Source organism: Tamandua tetradactyla, chromosome 2 (genome assembly GCF_023851605.1).
Source record: "Tamandua tetradactyla isolate mTamTet1 chromosome 2, mTamTet1.pri, whole genome shotgun sequence".
In the NCBI taxonomy this organism is placed as follows: Eukaryota; Metazoa; Chordata; class Mammalia; order Pilosa; family Myrmecophagidae; genus Tamandua; species Tamandua tetradactyla.
Window position 1 is genome coordinate 82,031,997 of NC_135328.1, and position 25,862 is coordinate 82,057,858.

At 38.0% G+C, this 25,862-nt stretch overlaps 1 protein-coding gene and 1 non-coding gene across 4 annotated transcripts in view; one reads left to right on the top strand and one right to left on the bottom strand.

The window, feature by feature from the left end:
* SNAPC3 (small nuclear RNA activating complex polypeptide 3) overlaps nt 1-23,244 on the bottom strand; it is a 55,409-nt gene extending 32,165 nt beyond the window's left edge. For all 3 annotated transcript variants that reach the window (XR_013170414.1, XM_077148138.1, XM_077148139.1), the window contains exons 1-5: nt 22,882-23,244; nt 22,099-22,176; nt 4,850-4,934; nt 2,490-2,594; nt 1,397-1,546 (exon numbers count right to left, since the gene is read on the bottom strand). Coding sequence is in view for 2 of the 3 variants with exons in the window: in XM_077148138.1 (XP_077004253.1) it covers nt 1,397-1,546; nt 2,490-2,594; nt 4,850-4,934; nt 22,099-22,176; nt 22,882-23,195 (732 nt within the window). In the remaining variant the exon portion in view is untranslated. The remainder of the gene's footprint in view (nt 1-1,396; nt 1,547-2,489; nt 2,595-4,849; nt 4,935-22,098; nt 22,177-22,881) is intronic.
* Nucleotides 23,245-25,350: 2,106 nt separating this feature from the next.
* On the top strand, nt 25,351-25,421 carry TRNAG-ACC (transfer RNA glycine (anticodon ACC)). Its single transcript has one exon. It is a non-coding gene; the product is annotated as a tRNA-Gly (tRNA).
* Nucleotides 25,422-25,862: the final 441 nt, after the last annotated feature.

Sequence of the window (25,862 nt, forward strand, 5' to 3'; positions counted from 1 at the left end):
ACAAGGAAGCCTCAATAAGATTAAGTGGTGATTTATCATGGGAAACCATGGAGGCAAGAAGGCAGTGGGAAGACATATTTAAAGTGTTAAAAGAAAAAAACTGCCAACCAGGAATTCTACATGGCAAAACCATCTTTTAAAAATGAGGGCGAAATTAAGATATTCCCAGATAAACAAAAGCTGAGGGAGCTCTTCACCACTAGAGCAACCCTATAAGAAATGCTAAAGGGAGTTCTTCAAGTTGAAAAGAAAGGATCCTGGATAATAAATCAAAGTTGCATGAAGAAATAAAGATGTCCAGTAAAGGTAATGACATGGGCAAATGCCATTATAAATGCCAGTACTATTATATTTTTTACTGTAACCCCACTTTTTACTTCCTACAGGATCTAAGATGCAGATGGAGAAAAAGTATCATAAATGAACAGTTTTGGACTTAAAACATGTAAATATGCAATTGTGACAAGAACTACAAAAAGGTTGGGAACAGAGGGTTATAGGCACATAGTGTGTGTATGCTGATGTTAGGATGATATCAAAGCAAACAAGACCGTTATAGATTTAGGATGTTAAAGGGGGGGAGACAAGGACTTAATGCACAATGGGTGTAGGGTTTCTGTTTGGAGTTACAGGAAAGATCTGGTAACAGATGGTGGTGAGGGTAGCACATCGGGAGTGTGATTAATCCCACTTAATTATATGTTGAGAGTGGCTAAGATAGGAAAGTTCGGGATGTATATGTTTTTACACAACTTAAAAAGAGAGAGATTAAAGGGGCAATAACAACAAAAGGTTATATATGATCATGGACTATACCTAATAAAGGAGGAGAAAATGCCCAAAAGGACATTATTGAGACATTAAAAAAATAGGAATACAGACCGTAAGCTTTATACTAATATTAACTGCTTGCCCTTGATAACCGTACTTTAGGTGATTAGTAAGTGAATATCGTCTTCTTAGGAAATGTACATGGCAGTATTAGGTATTCAGGGAGCATGATGCATATAACCTACTCTCAAATGTTTAGAAAACAGAAGATACCTAGATAGAAAAGAAAGAATGATAGAGCAAAGGTGGCAAAACATTAAAAGTTAAATGCATTTGGGGATTTGGGTGGGGCGTTATGTTGGAGTCCTCTGTATGGGGTTGGTATTACTTTTGCAAATGTCCTATAAAGTTTGAAATTATTTCTAAATAAGAACTTTTAAAATAACAAACCAAGTATAGCCTCCTTGTTCAAGAAACTTTGATGAGACAGATAGGGCAATGATTAATGGAACAGTATGGAAGAAAGCATTTGCTGGAATATTTATGAGCCTGCTAATAAATTCCTTAGCATATTATTACTTCCTTCTGTTTTATAGGAGGAAGAAGGGTAAGGGAATCACCTTACTTTGCTAATGTGCTCAGGAGCTTGGTCAGGAGTATTGCTGAATTCCCCACCAATCTGGAGATCACTGACACAGCAAATTGAATCCCTCAGTTCCGTGAGCTTCTGACTGCCCAAAACCAGCACTGTCTGGTATGGTTTGTGTTCTTTGTGCTAAAAGTCAAAAGGCAAATATTTAAGTTTCCACTTAGAAACAAAGCAATTAAACCACAGATTCTGTCATGGCTGGGTCTAAATGAAGTTACTATTTTTTTATATCCCCATAGTTTGATAATTGAATTTTTTTAGTTTAAACTAAGGATTATAATCAGTATGATACTGCCAGTATTAAAAGCCTTTGGAATAGTTTCATCTAGCAGCACTGTCTTCCAAAATTTCCTAGAATGTACCTCACCGAAGTCAGGCAATTTATATTTCACCTTCCCGTTATAAACTCAAAATTTGGGCGTTTCATTTTATTGGGGGTGGGAGGGAGGCGAGGGCTGGTAATTTGAGATCTGAGACAACTTCTACACAGAAACAAGCTAATCAGTACTAAGTACATTTCAGATGTTTCAAAAAAGACTATTCATTCATTCACAAGTACATTTTTTAAAATATTATTCCTCTCTGCATGGAAAATAGTTCTTTTTATTAGACACCTTTCAGAAATTCCTGGATATCCTCAAATTGTTAACTTTCTGTATTTTTATAAAAGATGTCTTGAGTTAGTTCAAAAAATAAACTGTTAAATAAAGTTCACCCTACTCCTTGACCCGCCATGCATGCTGTAAAAACACTTAAAAGAATTCACAGAATTCGAATCATGTTTGATTTATATTATTTTCATTTGCTTCTAGTGCAGAAATCAGATATGCATTCAGACTCTATAATTAAAATCCTATTAATCAAGAAATTACTCAAAATTTGACTTTATTTACAATATCCCTTATTATAACAAAGAACCCAAGAATACAGACTATCAACTTTAAAGAAGGTATCAGACAGAAAGCATGTTTGCATCTACTTTTTAATTCTAAGGAATGTGATTCTTCAAAAACTAAATCCTTTGATAAAAATTACTCATCTGTGAAATCTAAAAGATTCTAATACTGACCTTATGAAATATAACAGGGTACAAAATATTCACAGATAGGATAAGCTCCCCTTCTTCAATCAAGTCTGCTGAGTTTTCAGGCTTTTTTCCTACAGCATGTGACTCCTGAAACAGGGAACAAATTAAGTGACTTGAAATCAGACACTGTGACTCAGATAAAACTCAATGACACAATGGCTATAAGCAAGGGCTTGAATCAATCCTGGGTTTGACTCCTAATTCTACCTCAGAAAAATAGTTAAACTTCTCTAAGCTTTAGTTTCAACTTCTGTAAAAAACTGAAAACACTTATTTTATAGAATTATTGTTGCAAATATGTATATAAAGCATCTAACAAGATATCTAGCACTAGGTAATTGATGACAAAACAGAGGTATCAACTGATGTTGGTGTAACATTTGCATTTTACAGCTGCTAACACTTTTACATATCTCATCTCATATTATGAAAGCTATTTTACAGGTGAAGCTTAGAGTTAAATGATGCACCCAAGGTCACACCACAAAGTTAGGATGCAAATACTGATCTGCTTTGCTCTAAAACCCATTAATTCTTACAACACTGCCATATCTGTAGTATATCATACTCTCTTTTACATGAGCTTAATAACTATGAAGTAGGGGCAGGGTGGACTGGTTAAAATGTATAAAGGGACAAATGATGTTTAAAAGTAAATAGGTTTGTGAATATATCTCAATAAAACTGTTTTTTAAAACTTAAAAAAAAAAAAAAAAAGTAAATAGGACAGCTAAGTACACAAGTGCACCACACAGTGCCACATCACCCAGCAACCCCACTACCAGGCAGATACTGGAAGAAGTATACTCAGAAGAACTGAAAGCCGGATGTGAACAGACATTTGCACAGCAATGTTCACAGTGGCATCACTCAGAAACAACCTGAGTGTCCATCAACCAATGAATAGATAAACAAAATGTGGTTTATACATACAACAGAATATTATTCAGCTGTAAGAAGGATGAAGTTCTGATAATGCGAGAACATGGATGAACCTTGAGGACATTATGTGGGGTGAAATAAGCCAGACACAAAAGGATAAATATTGTATGATAGCGCTATTATGAACTAAATATAATAAGTAAACTCATGGAGTTAATATCTAAATTAAAGGTTACCAAAAGATAGAATGAGGACAGAGAATAGGGAACTGACGCTTAATTCGTACAGAATTTTTTAATAAGATTGACTAAAAATGTTTGGAAATGGACAGAGGCAATGATAACACATTCCTGGGTGTGAAAATAACTGCTGAATCCTGTGTGTGATTGTGGATGAAAGAAGAGGTATAGTGTGGTGTTTATCACCAGAAGGAAAGCTAGAGGATGAAAACATGGGACTGTATAAGGCAGTGAACTCTGCTGTGAATGATGGAGGTTAATAGTACAAATATAAGAATGCTTTCCCATGACATTGTATGTATGTCAGAACAAATGTACGATACAACTTAAGGTATTAGTAATAGAGTGCTATATGGGAAAAATACACCTAATGCAAACTATGGACTATAGTTAATAGTAGTATCTTAATGTTCTTCCATCAATTTTAACAGGAGGGAGCAGCTGGTTTTTTGTTGGCTTTTTTTTTTTTGAGATATAATTCACATAACATAAAATTCAACAATTTTAAAGCACACTCTTCAGTGTTTTTTAGTATATTCACTACAATCATCATATCTATTTCCAGAACATTTCTATTACCCCAAAAGGAAATTCCATATATATTAGCATTTAATACCAGTTTTCTCTTCCTTCTATATCCTGACAATAACTAATGCACTTTTGTCTCTCTGAATTTGCCTGTTCTGGATATTTCATATGAATACAATCACACGCAGAACAATTAAGTGGAAGAGATGACCAATGCCTTTATACGCTATCCAGCGTCCAGCAGTTTCTGGCACATAGTAGGTGTTCAAGGTTAATTACTGAATGAGCAATTATGTCTACTAGCTCTTCATTCCTCATTACTCATCAACTTCAATTTTTCTTAGGGTTTTACATAAGAGATAATAGATTAGGATTAAGAATATGGTTACCCAAAAATCAGGAGCAAAAACAAAATAAAACAACCAGCAGTAGGGTGGTAAAAATGCATGAATGTAGTCGAATTCTGAGAGCAAAACTAAGAACAAAAAGAAAAGCAGAGATCTGAGAGTCAGATATACGGTCACTAGAGTTCTGAGTATCCTTTTTCTTTCCTATTCCCTGACCTAGTTAAGTTTTCCTAGTTTTCTTTCAACTAAGCATATCCAACATAAAGGCAATAATCATCATTAATATTCAGCCAATGACAGATTATTTATTTTGGGGGGAAAAGAGTGAAAAGGATGAGATTCTTACCATCTCATAAGCAAATGTTTCCTGTCTGCAGACCCGATCTATCATTATAGTTTCTTCTCGATGTTCCAAGAGCCTCTTTCTAACTCTGTTGTAGATGAAAGAAAAAATTAAGCTTCATTAACTGGGGCTTCAAAAAATTTTTTTAATACTTAAAAAACTTTTCACTTTGAACTAATCTCAAACTTACAGAAAAGCTATGAAAATAGTATAAAGTATTCCCTTATATCTTCCACCTAAGCTTTCCTTATTAACACCTTACAGAAACACAGAATATTACCAAAGACAGGAAATTAACACTGGTACAATATTTTTTTTCTTTTTTCTTTTTTTTCCTTTTTTATTTGCATATGGGCAGGAGGCACCAGGAACTGAACTTCAGACCTCCAGTATGGCAGGTGAGAGCTCTGCCTGCTGAGCCACGGCAGCCTGCCCTACACTGGTACAATATTAATTACAGATCTTATTTCAATTTTACAAACACTTCTACTAAATGCCTTTTTAATCTGTTCCAGGATGCCCCTGTGCAGGATTCTATGTTGTATTTGCTATTTGTCCCTAGTCTCCTCTTGTCTGTTACAGTTTCTCAGTCTCTCCTTGTCCTTCATGATCTTGACACTTTTGAAGAGTTTTAGTCACTTATTTTGTAAACTGTCCCTCAATTTGGGTTGTCTGCTGTTTCCACATGATTGTAAGGTTATATCTGTTTGGCAATACCACAAGGATCATTCTATTCTTCTCTCTACATCATATTCATGATGTTGAAATGTCTTACTACTACTGGTGTTGTTTAACTTGGTTAATTTCCGTTCTACCAGATGTCTCCAGTTGGTCTTCATTATTAACAGATTCTGTATATATAAATTTGTCTATTTGTGAAAGTTTATTGGTAACCCCCAAATCAATACTTAACAGTGCTCTTGCAGTCATTTATGGACATGTGCAGGAGGGGTAAAGAATCTGAGTCACTCCCATGTGTGACACAAGCCCAGCTGAGGCTGAATGACGCAATGATACTCTGCTTTTTTTGTTTCAGCTCTCATAACAAAAACAAGTGTCCCTTTCAAGGTATATTTAGTGTCATGGTTTTCATATTTTTGTGACTTTTGTTGATGAATTTACTGTTTAAAATGGCCCTTAAACATACTGCTGAAGTGCTGCCTAGTGTCTCTAAGTGCAATAAGGTTGTGATGTATCTTATGGACAAAATACATGTGTTAGATAAGCTTTGTTTAGGCTTGGGTATGGTGCCATTAGCCCTTAGACTTCAATGTTAATGAATTAACACCCTGTTTAATGAGTTCAAACTATTTACCCCCTAATGCAATTTATGGCTAAACTTGCTTAAAGTTATTTCCAGAAGCTTTGTTTAAATATTGCTCTAAAATGCTCTGATGGCAATAGTATTATTTCTAAATGGGGTTAAATGGAGGTTGTCTCTGAAAGGCTGGTGAAATAGAGAGCTAGAAAATCACTGTATGTGAGTTTAAGGTGGAAACAAAAGATTTAAGGTGTCTTTCAAGAGAAACACACATAAAACACAGTTTTGTATTGAATGGTTGAGGAACCTAGGTGCAGGAATCTAACCCTTTTATTTTCTCCCTAGGGGCAATGGTTCAGTATTCACTAATCCAGTGTTCCCCAGTGACATTACAGTAAATAATGAGAATCACCCATATTTGCTTTTCCTTTATATTTATTTGATAAGTACCTTGAGAGAAAGTTTTGACACTATATAAATCCTGTTTCTCCTCAAACTTTTTAACCCAGGAACTTTAGCATTCATCAGTAGGTCTTGTTTGCAGCATTTACTATTGTGGTGGTACATGCCTGATGTTCATTCTGTTTCTTCATTTCTTACATTTATTCACTGGAATTCTATTATGAGGAAGAGCGGTCTCTTTTTGTCCATTTATTTATTTGTTTGATCATTTATATTAATATGTACTCATAGATATTTATTCTATGGGGTGGGTCCAATACCATTATTATTTATTTTGTTCTTCAAACTGTTCCACATTTACCCATTAAGAGCTCCTTCAAGTTAGTTCTTGTCCTTTCACCAAGTCCTCACCTCTTTTTGATAATTTCCAAACCTTTTGGTACAGAATGTTCCAGGCTCACCCTGTATATTTCCCTTTTTCAGCCCAGAAATCAACCACTACTCCTAGGAACCCAGATTCCATTTATTGGAGCGTGGTATTTTGACCACTATCTAGGCACTATGTGTTCTCATTATTCCTGGGGTCACTGCTTCTAGGTCCTCTCAGTGGTAGTGCTAGAAAATGTATGTATGGATACTAGCCCTCACATACCCTGCGTATGTATTTAAAACCAAGTGCTTATACTAATACTTCTGATTCTAAAATTATACCACAGGATACTTTTACCGTCTTTCACTTTTCCTTGATTATAACTTCTTCCTCTGCCAGTGAGAAACTCAGCTCTCATTATCTATAATCTATTAGCTTATTTGTTCAATTCTGATATACACATAATAATTTCAGAATTGCTAAACTTTACAACTGTGAGAAACACTTTTACTACCTCAGGAACAATTATTTGTCTTTAGTTTTACAACCTTAAATCAAGACACTTTTCTACAGACTTAGTTTGATTTGGTCTTTCCCAACCTTTTCAGTGTTATTGTTAGCTTATAATACTAACAGTATTGCTTGTTAGTTTTTGCATTCTATTTTGGGTCCCCCCCCGACCCCCAGATTCTGGTTGGTTGTAACTGCCTAATCAATTTGGGGGTATATAAAGGATATGTGAAACATTACTGTGGTTTCTAAGAAAGTTATTAAAAATATTCTCAGAGAAGTATCACTGCTGCTTCATTTCTACTAACTTGTTTCCCATTCCCTTTCTCCTTTGTACCCTTTTCTCACCCAGCCTCTGAAGGCAACTATTTTTACAGTTTTGGGTTATCCTTCCTGTATTTCTTTTAATCATAAAAAGATACCAGTGTATTTTCTTATATCCCTTTCTGTGTTAGTCTGAGTTCAACTAGGAGGGAAACAAATACTCAGTAATTTGTACAGGGAAAGCTAAATCTAAAGAATTATTAACAGGGGACTGGAGTAATGAAGGATTCACTAATAAAGGAAAGAGAACTCTAACAATATAAGAATATCACACGACTCAACAATTCCACTTCTAGGTGTATACCCAAGAAAATTAAGAGTAGGGACTTAAAACAGATTATCTGCATGCTGATGTTCATAGTGGCATTACTCACAATTGCCAAAAGATGGACGTACCCAAGTGTCCATAAAAGGAGGACTGGAGAAACAAATGGTAGTAAATACATACAGTGGAATATTTATTTAGCCACAAAAAGGAATGAAGCTCTGATACATGTTACAAAATGAATGAAACGCTAAGACATCATGTTCAGTGAAATAAGCCAGACACAAAAGAAATATTGTATTTAAGTTCTACGAAATACCTAGAAAAAGCAAATTCAAAGAGACAAGAAGATTATTGTTTACAAGGGGCTGGGGGAAAGGAAGGTATGGGAAGTTACAGCTTAATGGATGCAGAGTTCCTGTTTGGGAACTCTGTTTACAATGTTGTGTTACCATTACAAATGTAATTAACAGTTTCAGTAATAGATGGTGGTAATGGTAACATAACACTGTGAATGTAATTAATACCACTTAATTGTACACTTGAAAGTAGTTAAAATGGGAAATTTTAAGTTGTATATATGTTACCACAATAAAAAAGTTTTATAAAAAGGAAAAAAAGAATATAGGAATAGCAAAAGAATGTTACTATATTTTTAAAAGTTTAAAGGTAACTCAGTACAGTTTTATGATCAGGTAAAGTTAGTATACCTAGTAGTCTGACCCTTCCATAGTGTTTTCCTTGCTATTCCTGCATGCTAATATTTTGAAGTGTTGAGAGAAATTAGTCTCAAGTTTTCTTTCTTTGAAATGTCTTTGTTTAGTTTAAGGATCAGTGTTACATGTGCTTCCTAATATCACTCAGTGCCCTAGACAATTGGTCTTTAAGTGTTAGAATTCCCCAGTGAAATTACCTGGGCTTGGAGCTTTATTTCTTGGAACAAACCCTTAGTAACTTTCTGGTCTGCTATAGAAACTGGTCAATTTAAGTTTCCTAACTCTAATGGGATCAATTTTGGTAAGCCGTATGTCAGAAACTACACATTTGCCTAGATTTCCAAATTCATTTACATAGATCAAACGTTTTCTTAAAGGGCTAGATAGTAAATACCTTAGGTTGTGGACCATATGGTCTCTATCACGACTACTCAACTCTGCTACTGTACGACAACCCAGTCATAGACAATATGCAAACAAATGGGAGTGACTGTATCCCAACAAATTTTATTTACAAAAATATGGACATCCTGTGTGCCATATTTTGCCAAACTCTGGAATGAAGTTCTGCAAAGTAGTTTCTTATGATTTTAAAATTTTGTTTTAATAGCTATTTCAACCTTATTTTGTATTTGTGTTTTCTCCCCCATTTCTTCTTTATTAAGTTAGCTAATTGCTTCTCTGTTCTGTTATTTCAAAAACTCAAGGTTTTGATTTAGTTATTAGGTCTATTGTTTCTCTATTCCACTCCTCATTCATTTTTGCTTTTATCTTTATTACCTTTCATATACTCTCTTTTGGTTTACTTTACTGTTCTTTACCTCATTTCCTGAGATGGGAATTTCACTTATTTTTATTCTTTCATTTTTCTTAATACGTGTTTAGTGCAATGAATTTTCCTCTGATCAGTGTTTTAAATACATTCCTTAGATTCCAAAAAGTGTTTTCAATGCCACTATTCCTTGAAAATTTTGTAATTTGTTTGTATTTCTCCTTTTGCCTGGGACTTATTTAAAAAATTTTAAGATTTTCTAGGTGGAGAGCCTTTTCTGATTTGGTTTTTGTTAGTAAATTCTAGTTTTATTACATTGTGTTTCAGCATCATTTGTAATATTACACTATAGAAATTACTGGTTTCTATTGTGCTCTAAAATATCAATTATTTATGAATGTGACGTGGTCTCTATCAGGTTGTAAATTTTATGTGGGTGTATATACACACACACACACAGAAGATATAGTTTTGATTTTGTTGTTTAAGTTTCTATCTCCTCACTTTCTGTCCATTTGATTTGTCTTGTGCTAAGACTGATACATTAAAGTATCCTATGGTTAGTGTGCTTCTATCTATATACAGTGTTACTCCTATAATTTTGTTTCATAAAGTTGGTTTCTATATTATTTGGTTAATAATTCTAAGTATTATAACTTAACTGTGATTTATGGTTTTCGACATTAAAAAGTGTTCCTCACCCCTTGAGTAGGACATGAGATATTGTGGGTTTGTCCAGAGTGATGCCCCAATAAATCCCAGAGTGATTTGAACAGTGAATAAAAAAGTATTTGCAAAGTCCCCTTCAGTGAATGGTGAGAAAGGGGGAAAATTCAATTTCCCCAAGTTGAATTCTTGATATTCTCACAAGCAGCGTGGATAACCAAAGCTACAGGCTGAGCCCCCAATCTTGGGGTTTGTTCATATGAAACTTAACCCCAAAAAGGATAGGTCAAGCCTACTTAAAATTAGGCCTAAGAGTCACCCCCAAGAGAACCTCTTTTGTTGCTCACATGTGGCCTCTCTCTCCAGCCAACACAACAAGCAAACTCACCACCCTCCTCCTGTCTACATGGGACATGACTCCCAGGGGTGTGGAACTTCCTGGCAACAGGAAGGATTTCCTGGGACAGAAATCCTAGAATGAGCTGAGACTCAGCAACAAGAGACTGAGAAAACCTTCTTGACCAAAAGGGGGAAGGATGAAATGAGTCAAAATAAAGGTCAGTGGCTGAGAGATTCCAGACAGAGTCAAGGGGTTATCCTGGAGGTTATTCTTACGCATTAAGTAGATATCACCTTGCTAGTCAAGATGTAATGGAGAGGCTGGAGGGAATTGCCTGAAAATGTGGAGCTGTGTTCCAGTAGCCATGTTTCTTGAAGATAACTGTATAATGATATAGCTTTCACAATGTGACTGTGTGATTGTGAAAACCTTGTGTCTGATGCTCCTTTTATCTACCTTGTCAACAGACGAGTAGAACATATGGACTAAAAATAATTAATAGGGGGAACAAATGCTAAAATAAATTTAGTTTGAAATGCTAGCAGACAATGAAAGGAGGGGTAAGGGGTATGGTATGCATAATTTTTTTCTGTTTTCTTTTTATTTTTTTTTCTGAATAGATGCAAATGTTTTAAGAAATGATCATGATGATGAATATGCAACTATGTGATATTGTGAATTACTGATTACATATGTAGAATGGAATGATCAAAAGTTAAGAATGTTTGCGTTTGTTTGGTGTTTTTTGGTGTTTAAAAAATTTTTTAAAAAGTGTTCTTTGTCACATTTAATGCTTTTGGGGCTTGAATTTTTATATTTGATATCAAGACTGTTACCCCTACTTTGTTTCCATTTTTCTGGCATACTTTTGTCAATACTGTACTTTTAGCATCTTTCAATAATTTTGTTTTAGACCTGTCTCTCCTCTCAGCAAGAGTTGTATTTTCTGAGCCAAACATGAAAACCTATTTTATGACTGATGTATCTGGTCTCAACTCTATCACAAGAAGTTATAATTACATCAATTTTATTATAGGAGGTGTTTCATTATGAGATGTGCATTCTTTGCTCACTTAATATTTTTAAATTGAAGGGTGGTGGTGTTTCTACCTTTGTTCTAGTGGTTATCTTGTACTTACACTTCTAAAAAAAATACCTAGTTACCCATTTTCTTGTTTAATTCTTTACTATCTGGTTTCAGTTGCTGTTTTTTCCCCAGCATTCTTTAAAATCCACCTATTATTCACACATTATCTTCCTAATTTTTTAGTTGCAGTATTCTACTTTGTGACAATATACAACAGCTGTACTTCAGTTTTCCAACCTCATCCTTATAAGTCTTTTTTTTTTCTTATTAGTCTTTTTGCTGACATTTTCCCAGTCATCATTTGGTTGGATAAACCTCATTCTCTAGTATATTTATTAGAAAAGGCTGATGGGAACAGAATTATCCAAGTTCTGTTTTACTGAAAAAAATCTTTCTATAGCCTTGATATGAGAAAGAAAGCATGGCTGGATAGAATGTCCTTACTTCATACTTTCACTGAGTTTTTAAAAAATACTGCTCCATTATTGCCTTACTGGGCATGTCAATTCTGCAAATTCTGATGCTCATCTAATTTTTTTTCTTTGTCTTCCATAGCCACTAGTTTCTCTGACTCATTTTACTACTTTATGTCATCTTCATTCTCTTGGTTGTTTTCATTCTCTTCTCCAATGCCTCATTAAATTTTCAATTGCTTCTGTTCTTCCTTTAATACCTTGCATATTAGCTAGGGTTCTCCAAAGAAAGAGAATCAGCAGGAAATATCTGTAGATATAAAATTCTTAAAAGCGTCTCATGTAACTGTGGGAATGTACAGTCCAGAATCCGTAGGGCAGGCTGTGGAGTTGACAACTGTGATGGAGAATATGGATGAACTCCACAGGAGAGGCTTGCCAGATGAAGCAGAAAGAGAGCCTGTCTGTTCTGAATCCTCCTTAAAAGACTTCCAGTGATTAGATTAAGCATCACTTATCGCAAAAGACACTCCCCTTGGCTGATTACAAATGGAATCAGCTGTGCATGCAGCTGACTTGCTCATGATTTAATTCTATGAAATGTCCTCATAGCAACAGACAAGTCAGCACTTGCCCAATCAGCCAACCAGAACCTGACCATGACAGTTCAGCCCTTGTCAACTTTGCAGTTATACACATCACCTTAAACCATACTTAAAAATTGCTAAATAGAAAACAATAAAAGACACATTTATTTCCTTGCCTAACAATACTCAACTGTCCTGCACACAACCAAGAAACATTAAATCTCCCCAGAATAATGTGAAAGTCCTTGGGTAATATTCATTCTTAAACTTGCTATCTTATAATTTAAATACTGTAACATGAACCAAACAGCATTACAGTCTTCATTTCTGTAACTGATCACGTTGTCGTAGTTCATATTTATCACCACCTTCTTCCATATCCATTCCATGTTCCCTTCACCCTAAGCAAGCACTTCAGCTGGCTGTGGTTCTTTGCCTGGTAGAGTGACCCAAACCTTCATTCCTTAAGTTTCAGAGCCATTGGTAGTCCTGCCTGGATGGGGCTGTTGCAGTTTTCCATTGATTTTAATCACAGGGCATGGGATTACTGAAAGACACCCTAGGGCATCTTCCATATTCCAGGAAAATTCTTCTTTACCTCCATTGTGTAGTTGCAGTCCTATTTCCCCGATAGTGTGGGTCAATCACCCCAATTAGTAACGTAATCCCCTTCTTGGCTTGTGGATCCAGAGGCACGAGTAGCCCAAAGTGACTAGGTGGCAGTCTTAGATTCCAGTTAAATGGAATCATTGTTTCTCCTGGTGGAAGCACTCCCCTTTTTGGAACTAAAACCTGCCAACCAGTAGGTTGCAGGGACAAGAAGCAAAAACTTTCCTAGTGGATCACTAGGGGTAATAGTGAGTGGTGCCACTCCAATTTCCACCCCTTGGTTCCTGGACCCATGAATCCTGGCTATGGGAGAAATAGTGCCAAACAGTGGACACTGATTCAGAGCATACACAGCTTTCTGGAGAACATTACCTCAATTCCTTCAACGTATTACCTCAATTCCTTCAACGTACTGCCACCTAGTTGGTACCATAAGTGAGTTTACAAAAGGCCATTCCACCGTTCTATCAACTCAGCTGCCTCTGGATGATGGGGGACATGGTAAGAACAGAGAATTCCATGAGCATGTGCCCATTCCCGCACTTCATTTGCTGTGAAGTGTGTTCCTTGATCTGAAGCAATGCTATGCGGAATACCATGACAATGGATAAGGCATTCTGTAAGCCCACAGATGGTAGTTTTGGCAGAAGCATTGTGTGCAGGGAAAGCAAACCCATACCCAGAGTAAGTGTCAATTCCAGTTAGAACAAACTGCTGCTCCTTCCATGAAGGGAGTGGTCCAACGTAATCAAACTGCCACCATGTAGCCAGCTGGTCACCTCAGGGAATTGTGCCATATCGGGAACTGAGTGTGGGTCTCTGTGGCTAGCAGACTGGGCACTCAGCAGTAGTTGTAGCCAGGTCAGCATTGGTGAGGAGGAGTTCATTTTGCTGAGCCCATGGATAATCTCCATCTCTACCACCATAACCACTTTGTTCATGAGCCCACTGGGCAATGACAAAAGTTGTTGGGGAAAGAGATTGACTGGTATCCACAGAATAGGTCATCTTATCCACTTGATTATTAAAATCACCCTCTGCTGAAGTCACTCTCTGGTGCATATTCACATGGGACACAAATATCTTCCAAGTTTTTAGCCCACTCAGAAAGGTCTATCCACACACCTCTTCCCCAGACCTCTTTGTCACAAATTTTCTAATTATGGTCTTTCCAAGTCCCTGACCATCCAGCCAAACCATTAACAAAAGCCCATAAGTCAATATACAAATGCACCTCAGGCCAGTTCTCCTTCCAAGCAAAATGAACTACTAGGAACACTGTTTGAAGTTCTGCCCACTGGGAGGATTTGCCTCACCACTGTTCTTCAAGGACACCACAGAAAGGGGTTGGAGTGCTGCAGCTGTCCACTTTCGGGTGGTTACCTGCAAATTGTTGTGAACCACCTGTAAACCAGGCCTGAGTTTTCTCTTCCTCAGTCAATTCACTATAAGGAATTCCCCAAGAGGCCATAACTCTGGTTTGGGAAACAGAAGGTAATGTGGCAAGAGTGGAGACCACAGGCATTTGGGCCACTTCCTTATTTAACTTACTTGTGCCTTCAAGATCTGCTCAGGCCCTATCTCGTACATACCCTTTCCATTTTATGATGGAGTGCTGCTGTGCTTTATGGCTTGATGGGTCAGACAACACCTAGCTCATGATAGGTAACTCAGGTCTCAGGGTAACTTGGTGGCCCACGGTTAAGGGTTCAGTCTCTACTAAAGCCCAATAGCAGGCCAAAAGCTGTTTCTCAAAAGTAGTAGTTATCTGCAGCAGATGGTAAGGCTTTGCTCCAAAATCCTAAGGGTCTGTATTGTGATTCTCCTATAGGGGCCTGCCAAAGGCTTCAGACAGCATCTCTATTTGCCACTGACACTTCCAACACCATTGGATCTGCTAGATCATATGGTCCAAGTGGCAGCGCAGCTTGTACAGCAGCCTGGACCTGTCACAGAGCCTCCTCTTGTTCAGGTCCCCACACAAAATTAGCAGCTTTTCTAGTCACTTGATAAATGGGCCAATGTAGCAAACCCAAATGAAGAATATGCTGTTGCCAAAATTCAAAGAGCCCAACTAGGTGATGTGCCTCTTTTTTTGGTCACAAGAGGGACCAGATGCAGCAACTTATCCTTCACCTTAGAAGGGATATCTTGACATGCCCCACACTACTGGACACTTAGAAATTTCACTGAGGTGGAAGGCCCCTATATTTTTGTTGGATTTATCTCCCATCCTCTGACACGCAAATGTCTTACCAGTAAATCTAGAGTAGTTGCTATTCTTGCTCACTAGGTCCAATCCACATGATATCATCAATATAATGGAACAGTGTGATGTCTTGTGGGAGGGAGAAACGATCAAGGTCCCCGAGGACAAGATTATGACATAGGGCTGGAGAGGTGATATACCCCCGAGGTAGGACAGTGAAAGTATATTGCTGACCTTGCCAGCTGAAAGCAAACTTTCTGGTGGTCCTTATTAACAGCTATTGAGAAAAAAAGCATTTGCCAGTTCAACAGCCGCATACCAGGTACCAGGGGATATACTGATTTGCTCAAGCAATGATACCACATCTGGAACAGCAGCTGCAATTGGAGTTACCACCTGGCTGAGCTTTCAAAAATCCAGTCATCCTCCAAGATCCATCTGTTTCCTCCACAGGCCAAATAGGAGAGTCGAATGGGGATGCTGTGGGAATCACCACCCCTGTATCCTTCAAGTACTTAAGAGTGGGAATAATCTCTGCAATTCCTCCAGGAATTCAGTATTGCTTTTTATTTACTATTTTGCTAGGTAGGGGCAGTTCTAGTGGCTTTCACTTGGCCTTGCCCACCATAATAGCTCTCACTCCACGAGTTACAGTGGGTATAGCCATTGTGGGTATCCTGCCAGATGCTCAGTATGTCTGTTCCAAATACATATTCTGGAGCTGAGGAAATTACTACAGAATGGGTCCAGGGGCCCACTGGACCCACTGCGAGATGGACCTAAGCTAAAACTCTATCGATCACCTGACCTCCATAAGCCCCCACTCTGACTGGTAGACCAGAGTAACGTTTTGGGTCCCCTGGAATTAATGTCACTTTAGAACCAGTGTCTAATAATCCCCAAAATATCTCCCCAATGTACAGTTACCCTGGTAAAAGGCCATCAGTCTCCTTGGGAAAGGCTTGGAGGAAGACTACAGTATAAATTTGTGGCAGTGTGACAGGGTCCTCCCCCAAACAGACCTGGCCTCCCCCTCATTCAAGGGGTTCTGGGTCTGTGAACTGTCTCAAGCCTGGAAATTGATTAAGGGGCCATGGCTCTGTGTTTCTGTAATTCAAGTTAGACTTCTGTCCACTTGACCTAGAATTGTTTTGCTTATACAGCTCAAACGAGAATTTAGTAGACTGCCCATCTTTTGTATCCCATGATTTACTAGCCAATGCCACAAGTCTCTGCGAGTCAGATTATTTTGACTCCTGCTTTGAGTCTGTTGTCTATTATGATAGCCACATCCACCTTGTCTTTGGCAGTTAAGTGCTGCCACCTAGCTTCTGCTAACTTGTGATCCAGTCATCAGCATTCTATTAAAGGATTCCAGCTCAGTGACAGCAGTTTCCACAGTAATATCTGACCTACAGAGAAGTTCAATTATACAGCTCTTCAGTGATGATGGCACTAGTCTCACAAATTTATTTCTCACAGTTGTGGCAAAAGGTGCATCCTCCAGACATTCCTGGTGTGTAAGAGCAGGCTTTGCATGATAAATCCACTCTAACATTCCAATCTCTCTAAGCCTCTGGATCCCCTCATCTACATTGTAACAAGGTAGTTCTGGCATTTCAACCTCAGGTAATGGCAGTCACCTTTTGATCCATGTTTCATCCAACCATCCAAACAATTAATGCCTTTTCTAACCCCTCAAGTTGTAACACCGAATGCAGAATCTCTGCTTAGCGGGCCCATATCAATAAATGCAGCCTGATCCAGCTTTATATTCCTCCCACCATTATCCTATACCCTTAAAATCCATTGCCACAAATATTCCCCTGACTTCTGTCTATATAAATTGGAAAACTCACACAATTCTTTTGGAATATAATGTACTTCCTCATGGGTGATACTTTGTATCTCATCTTTTGAGGCCTGTTGGGACTTTAGTCTAGTTGTATGTCTGGAAGAAATGAGAGGTGGTGGAGGTGGGTCATGAAAGGAATTAGAAGTATCTTTCAAGCCATTTGCTTCAGGGCATTCATTTGCAGTTTCATCTGGTAAAACAAGATTAATCACTCTAGTGCTAATCCCTTCAGGTGAAGGTTGGGTGGTCAACTTCTCAGAGCAAGCTGGAGGTGGGGCAGCTAAGTCCTCAGAGCAGACTATTATAGGGTTATCTAGAGAAGACTCAGCACGACCTAGGGTTTACTCCTCTTCACTGACATCATTATCAATCCATATGTCGCCATTCCATTTTTCAGGGTCCCACTCCTTTCCAATCAATGCCCTCACTTTAACGGCAGACACCATGCAAGACTGAGATTTCAGTTTACATTGTAAAGTTGTTACTCTAACAATAAGATTCTGAGTCTAAATTTTGGAGTTCTCAAGTCTACGGTTACAGGAAATAAGATTTTCCTTCAGGACACTCATAGAAATGTTTACATCTGTCAGATGGCACATAAGGTTCTCATTTGAAGCCTTAAGGCCATCCCTTTCACTCATTAATGTATACAGTGTATCTAACAACAATCAGCCAACATCTCTATACCTTTTATAACCACAAAACTCTGTAAAGGTATCAAAAACATAATCCCCCAGAGCCTGGTTTAATACAACTGAAGCATTAGAAGAACCGAATGGTGATATTCTTTTGCCTACTCAGCAGTATCATTCTGATTATGTGAATCAGAACCCTTAGTGCCTCTGAGTCCAGTCTGAGTAGAAAAACAATCATAAAAAAACATTTTTAAGATTCTGTTTCTTAAGAACCACTCCTGGTACCAATCCGTATTAGCTGGGGTTCTCTAGAGAAACAGAATCAGCAGGAAATATCTGTAGATATACAAGTGTCTCATGTAACCATGAGAACGTAGAGTCCAAAATCTGTAGGGCAGGCTGTGAAGCTGAGGACTCTGATGGAGGGTCTGGAAAGGAAAGACCACAGGAAAGACTTGCCAGCTGAAGCAGGAAGAGAGCCTATCTCTTCTGAATCCTCCTTAAAAGGAGGCTTCCAATGATTAGATTAAGCATCATTCAATGAAGAAAACACACCCCTTGGCTGATTACAAATGGAATCAGCTGTGAATGCAGCTGACCTGACCATGATTTAATTCTATGAAATGTCCTCACAGCAACAGACATTGCCCAACCAGATAAATGTGTACCCCCACATGGCCAAGTTGACACATGAAGCTGACCATGACACCTTGTAATTTATTCATTTATGTAATAATCTTTGTCTTTTTCCTATTTCTTTCCCAAGTTCCATCAACTGTTTATTCATTTTCCCTTTTTTTTTCATCATTTCCATTCTTACTTTTTATATTTCTAGCTCAAGGTGATTTTTCATATCCTCAGATGTTTGTTTGAGTATATTCAATTCCACCTGGAGTGTAGACTTACACTGGTTATTTTACACTGGTTATTTTACATAGAGGCAGATTCCTCAGTTGATTTATATAAACAATTGTTTCCTGATTTTCTGCAATAAATTCTCTTTGGATTTTATTTCTGTGATGGGGGAGACTTTTTAAGATTCCTAGTTTAATGATGCTCTTTCCTGTCAGTTTAGCAAAGTCTAGGAATATTAGAGTATCTTTTGTTTATTTTGGTTGGGGGGACAGAAGAGTTATGAGTCTTCTAATTTGTGGTTTTCTTTCTTGCAGGACCGTAAAGTCCTCCCACCTTTTTTCTTCTTTTCCCTTTCAATACCCTTTAAATGGTCCCTACTGAGCCACTGAGCAGTGCTTTCTTGGCCACAGAAGCAAGGGGCAAAATCATCAAACTGAAATGGCTATTGTAATCAAAGTTGCAATTTTTTTTAATGACAGTAAGTACGTAGCACTTATGTAGTAACAAAGATCTTCTCCTAGTCCTGGAAATTAAAATCTCTTCAAATAGTCAAAAAAATCTCAAAAGTGCTGATGCTAAGTTATCTAGTTCGCCATGGATTACGGAGACCAGTATTAACAAAGAATTAGTCTCTACCAATTGCCTTTTTTCCCCTTTATATTTATAAAATGAGTCAAATAGCTCCTTATTAGACAAAGAAAAGAAAATCTGCTAGAAACTTCTTTATTTTAGGCCATAATAAAGGGCTTATGTGCTCAGGTTGTTTTATTATATTTTTAAGTTATAGATTGGGGGAAGAAAGATAGGTGTAGAGAATGCATACAGATACAGATTTCAGCTTTTACACTGGTTTATTTGTGGACCTGTAAGATTAGTATTAGTCATATTTTAAATATAACACCCTCATAGTACATCAAAGAAATCCCAGCTGAGGAATGCCATATTAACACCTCTTACCCTAGTTTAAATAACGCTAGTTAAATATTTAAATACACACACACACACATATATATATATATAATTTTTTTTGTATGCGGTATGCGGGGGGGTCATTCTTTCTTTTTCCATGTGACTATCCCGTTAACACAGCACCATTTGCTGAAAAAAAATTTTTTTGCGGGGGAAAGTACATGGGCCGGGAATGGAACCCGGGTCTCCTGCATGGCAGGCAAGAATTCTACCACTGAACTACCCTTGCACCCCAAATTTTACATATATAATTATATATAGAGGAACTAGAAAACAACCAAAGAGAGCCAATTGACCTACTAATGGAAAGCAGTCATGGAAAATCAATGTGTTAAGTAGTCGTAACATTACTACTACATAACATGACTTAATAAAATGATTATAAGCCAATTCGCATGTTACTAACTTAAGCAAAAAGGTCTGTTTCATTTTAATTATCATCAATCATCTTTTTTCATTCAATTTCTTAAAATCACTCTCATGTTTCTGAAAGTTTCATTCATTCCACTCATTCCACAAATATCTACTATTATGTACAGTTTTAGGAACTGAGGATATAGGAATGAATGTGAGATAAAGCTTACAGATCTTTCAAGTCTAACTAGGAAGACAAAAATTTAAACAAGTATATTATAATAAAACGATGAGTATTTGAATAGATAAGTATAATGTGCTATATGAGGGTACCTAAATGGAGTATTTAGTCTTTCGGCTAAGATTCAAAGGATGAATAGAAATCAACATGGCCGGGGGTTTAAGGAAGAGTGAGTGTTCCAGGGAAAGGCCAAGAGTGAGAGAGCACATTCCAGGAAATGAAAAACAGGACAATGTGGCTGGAACACCTCAGAGATAAAGCTGAAAAGGTCAGCAAGTTTCATTCTGCTTTCTGAGTCACTTAAAGGATTCAGAACTTTAGCCTAAGGGTCTTTGAAGGGTTTTAAACAAAGGAATGACACAATCAAATGTGCATTTTAGAAAAACCCAACTAATAATCAACAATAGTTACAGCGTGCCAACTGGATCAAAGTAGCACAGTAGGCTTAAGGACAATATACAGACGAGAAAATCTGGAGTCTCCATGAACCTTCAAGGACTTTAGAAATGTTAGAATAGCTCAAGGCAGAATAAATGCATCTATACCCTAAGGGACAGAGGTGAGCAGAGGTAAAGTGAAAAAGAATCCTAGGGTCTTAAAAGATGAGGTGGGTTTCAGATGGGGGAGGGGTCACATGCCTCCTTAGCCATTCAAAAGAAAAAGTGACTGAAAAGCAATCTGGAAAAGCAGATTTGGGCTATAAAGGGAAGGGTCTGAATATCTGGCTAAGAAGTTTGAAATTTGTCCATAGAGGGGAGTTAGAGTCACAGAAAATGTCTAAGCAAATGAGCATACTCAGGTGATAGTATGATGAATAAATGAGGAGAAAAGACTGGACAACCCATAGGCGCTTTTCTAGTTCTCCAAGTGTTGCCAATGTAAATTAGCAATGAGGATCAAGAGGAACAGATCTGGCAGTTATTACAAAACAAAACAAGGTAGAACTGAAGTGACTGTCTGTATATTTGAGGTAGAAAAAACAGGTTTTATCCAAGATGACAGAACATTAGTTGAGATGGTCTGGAATAAGTAGGCTATAAACTGGGAATTATAAATTCCACTATTACAAACACAATTCCTCTACAGCATTATTATCACAAAACAGTGCTTCTCAAACATGGCTGGCAGACAGGTATTGACTGTTTATTATCCAAAGTGCACGAAAAATGAGAGTAAACATTTATAAATTTTTGTAAAAATTTGACAGGAATTTTAGATTATTATTATTAGATTTATATTGTCTTTTTTACTCCATTTTTCTAGTAATTCATTTTTACAGCACTTTACAAAAATATGTATCTGCTAAAGATTGAAAATTAAAAAAAGAACAAAAAACCAGAGATGGTCCTTTACCACAGACAACTTGAGGCATACTGTCAGAGTATTTAGACTGCTTCTTAAACTACCTAGGAAATTAACTGTACCTTTGTGAACACATAATGAAAAACAAATACAAATCTGAATATGGACTGATATTCGAGGTTATGTACTGATTGCCAATTTTTTAAGGCGTAAGAATACCACTCTAATTATGCAGAAGAATGAATATTCTTAGGAGCTATATGCTGATGTATTTAGGGGTAAAGTATGTGATGGCCATGATTTACTGAATGGTTCAGCAAAAGAAAAAGACACACAGCAGGCATCACATACACATACAGCTAGAGCAAATATGGCCAAATGTTAACAATGGTTGAATTTAAGGGATGGGTATATGGATGATGATATTAGACTTTCAACTTTTCATAGTATGATGTTAAAAAAAATTTTTAAAAATAAATAGCATAAAAAAAAAAGCAAAGTCTTACATACCCCAAAGTCACCAAGTCAGTATCATCTGGGATGACTTCTGGATCCCCGTCTTCCTCAAGACACTTCAGTTTATCAAGGCTTAAAAAAAAAAAAACCAGAAAGGATAAACAATCACTTTAAGACTGACTATAGGAAGTCAGGGTTATGTCCTAAATATATAAATGAATAACAAAGATATCAGATAAAATCCATCAGGCGGTTCAGAGCAGAGGCCAAATCAAGGAAATGATTTTTATGCCGATACTCAGTAATGAAAGGATATATGACCGATGGAAAGCAGTCAATACTTTCATATGGCGAAAGACCGTTAAAAGTTATTGTTGTGTTTTCACCCCCTAATAAGGTACTTAAAAAAAAAAAATGAGTAACGGCAGAGCCGCAGGCCTCCAAAAGATACAAGAATTAATCAAGGTTTTAACACTCCTCGGATTAGGTCTTCTTCAGCTTCACCATTGCTCAGGTTCCTTCATTATCAAACTGTCAATGGCAGGTACACTTCGTTGTCCCCAGTTTTTCTTTATTAAGAAGCATTTTAAAAATTAGCTAATAGAAAAATTAATCTTTTATGCAGCTCTCTCGCTCCTTCACCCCAACTCGCAGATATTGTACGTTGGAATCACAGGACCTTTCTGGGTGAGTCTAACCAGACGCTCCGGCCGACTGAAATCTTCTAAAACAGCGGTCCTCCTACTCCAGGGGTCTGAACCTTCCCAGGGGTGGATCCGAGTAAGATTGCACCCCACCTGGCCCCTAAACAGCAAAATGCCCTGGGCCCTAACTCACCCACAAACAGCTCTCAGCTCGGCCGCCGCTGCAAGGCTGCAGCCCAGATCCCGGGCCACCACGACGTCCTCTCGGCCAGAGTCTGCGCCCCCTCGGCGCCCCGGCATAGACGCCGGCGGCTCCTTCAGCGACAAGTCCCCGGCCCCGCGCAGCCGGCCGCGCCATAACTCCCCGAAGGCGCCCACGTGGAAGACACGAGTGTTAAGCTCGGGAACCTCGTACTCTGGAAAGTTGAAGCCGCCACTACTGGGGACAGGATCCTGCCTGCCGTTCACCCCACTGCACGTTTGGATGCTCCTATTGCCCTCAGCCATGTTGGCTAAGCTCCCTTCCCTGCAAAAGCTGGGCAATAAGGATCTCGCGGAGCATGATGGGACTTGTAGTTTCGCATGGCTGCTGGTGGGCGAGTGTCGACGCAGCATGCCTCTGGCATCAGACACTACATTTCCCGACAACCTGCGGGTCGAGCCTATGCGCTGGGCTGAACGCATTGTTCTCGGCGATGGGCGGTGTAGGCCCCCGGCGTGGCTTTTCGCCTCTTGGGACCGGGCGGGTGGGGCTGAGCAGCCTAGGGGGCGATTCCTTGTGTTCGGTGCTGTGGCCTCACCAAACACTTTGGCCCTACTCTTTGTTTTTATTGGCAGCCCTGTTGCTTTCCTGTGGGTTCAGGGACTTTTCCTCGATTCCGGGGTTTCCGGGTTACGCTGCTGTGTCCGTGCCACAGAGACTGAGAGACAAGAGGAATGAAGGCTGAGCGAGGGCCGAGATACGAACATCCCTCCAGATCTGGTTCCTTTAGAATTTACCCAAAGGCCCCAAGTTGCTATGTACATATATATATTTATGCGTTACTGTACACACGCACAAGTGTTTAAAACTGAATTGAAACACAATCGCTAGCTTCAGATGGAGCTTTCTCCATCTCTCAGAGGCCCCAAAGAATGTAAGTAGCAAGACACACAGAAGGAGCCTGATTTTCTTCTTATTGTTACCTTGGGGGGAGGGCCAAGGGTAACAGTTTAACTGCGATACTTTCAAATACCACACAATTCACCCATTTAAAGTGTTCAATTTTTCCTCTACTCAGAATTGTGCGAATGTCACCACAATCAATTTTAGAATATTTTCATCAACAGCATAAAGAAACTCTGTCCTTGAGCTAAAATGGCCTAATGGCCCCATTTCTCCCCAGCCCCAAGCAACTACTAATCTACTTTCTGTCTCTATAGATTTACCAATTCTGGACCATAATATAAAGAAATCATGTAATGTGGGGCCTTTTGTGACTGGCAGAGGGAATAATCAAAGAGATAATGGCAGAAAACTTCCGAAATGTAACAAAAGACTTGAGTGCACACACTTAAGAATCACAGTGAAGCCTAAACAGGGTAAACTCAGACACCCAAGCTGAGAACTATAGTAATCAAATTGTCCAATGCCAAGGACAAGGAGAAAGTTCCAAAATCTGAAAGGAAAATTACATACACGCGAATCCCAATAAGTGCCAATTTCTCACTAGAAACCATTGTGGAAAAACACATCAGAATGAAATATTTAAAGTGCTGAAAAGAACACAATTGCCAATGAGGAATTTTGTATTTGGCAAGACTTCAAAATGAGGGAGAGCAGCCAAGGTGACAAGCAAACTCATTGCCCTCGCCCTCTCTACGTGGGACATGACTCCCAGGGGTATAAACCTTCTTAGCAATGTGGGACAGAAATCCTAGAATGAGCTGTGACTCAGCATCAAGGGACTGATAAAACTTTCTAGACCATAAGGGGGAAGCGAGAAATGAGACAAAATAGTGTCAATGGCTGAGAGATTTCAAACAGAGTTGAGAGGTTATCCTGGAGGTTATTCTTATGCATTATACAGATATCACCTTTTTAGTTAAGGTATAATGGAGAGGCTGGAGGAAAGTGCCTGAAAATGTAGAGCTGTGTTCCAGTAGCCATATTGCTTGAAGATGATTGTATAACGGTATAGCTTTCGCAATGTGACTATGTGATTGTGAAAACCTTGTGTCTAATGCTCCTTTTATCTATGGCATGGACAGATGAGTTAAGCATATGGATTAAAAATAAATAAATAATAGGGGGAACAAATGTTAAAATAAATTTAGTGGATTATTATGGTAGTGATCAATGAAAGGGAGTGATAAGAGGTATAGAAAAAATAGGTGAAACAAAGGCTAAAATATATTAAGCACATGGAAATACTAGCAATCAATGAGAGAGAGGGGTAAGGGGTATGGTATATTTAATTTTTTTTTTCTTTTTACTTTTTATTTCTTTTCTGAATTGATGCAAATGTTCTAAGAAAGGATCATGGTGATGAATATACAACTATGTGACGATATTGTAAATTATTGATTATATACCAAGAATGGAATGATCATATGGTAAGAATGTTAGTTTTTATATGTTATGTTTAAAAAAAATTTTTTTTTTAAATGAGGGAGAGGGTATGCAAAGGTGGTTCAGTGGTAGAATTCTCGCCTACCATGTGGGAGACCTGGGTTTGATTCCCAGCCCATGCACTTCCCAAAACAAAGAAACCAACAACAACAGCAACAACAAAAATTCAACAAACGGTTCTGCAATAACGGGATAGTCACATGGAAAAAGAATGAAATGCGACCCTACCATACAGCATACAAAAAAAAAAAAGAAAGAAAGAGAGATTAGGACATTTCCAGATAAAGAAAAGGTGATGTAGTTCATTACCACTAGATTTATCCTAAAGACAATGCTAAAGGGAGTTCTTCAGATTGAAATGAAAGTACATTAGTCAGTGATCAAAATGACGTTAACATATAAAGAGCTATGGTAAAGGTAGCATATGGGTAATTATGCATATCAGTACTACTGTACTTTTTAGTATGTAACTCCAGTTACTTCTTACAAGTGCTAAAATGCAAATGTATACAAAGTAATGATAAATCTATTGTTTTGGATATACAATGTATAAATATATATTT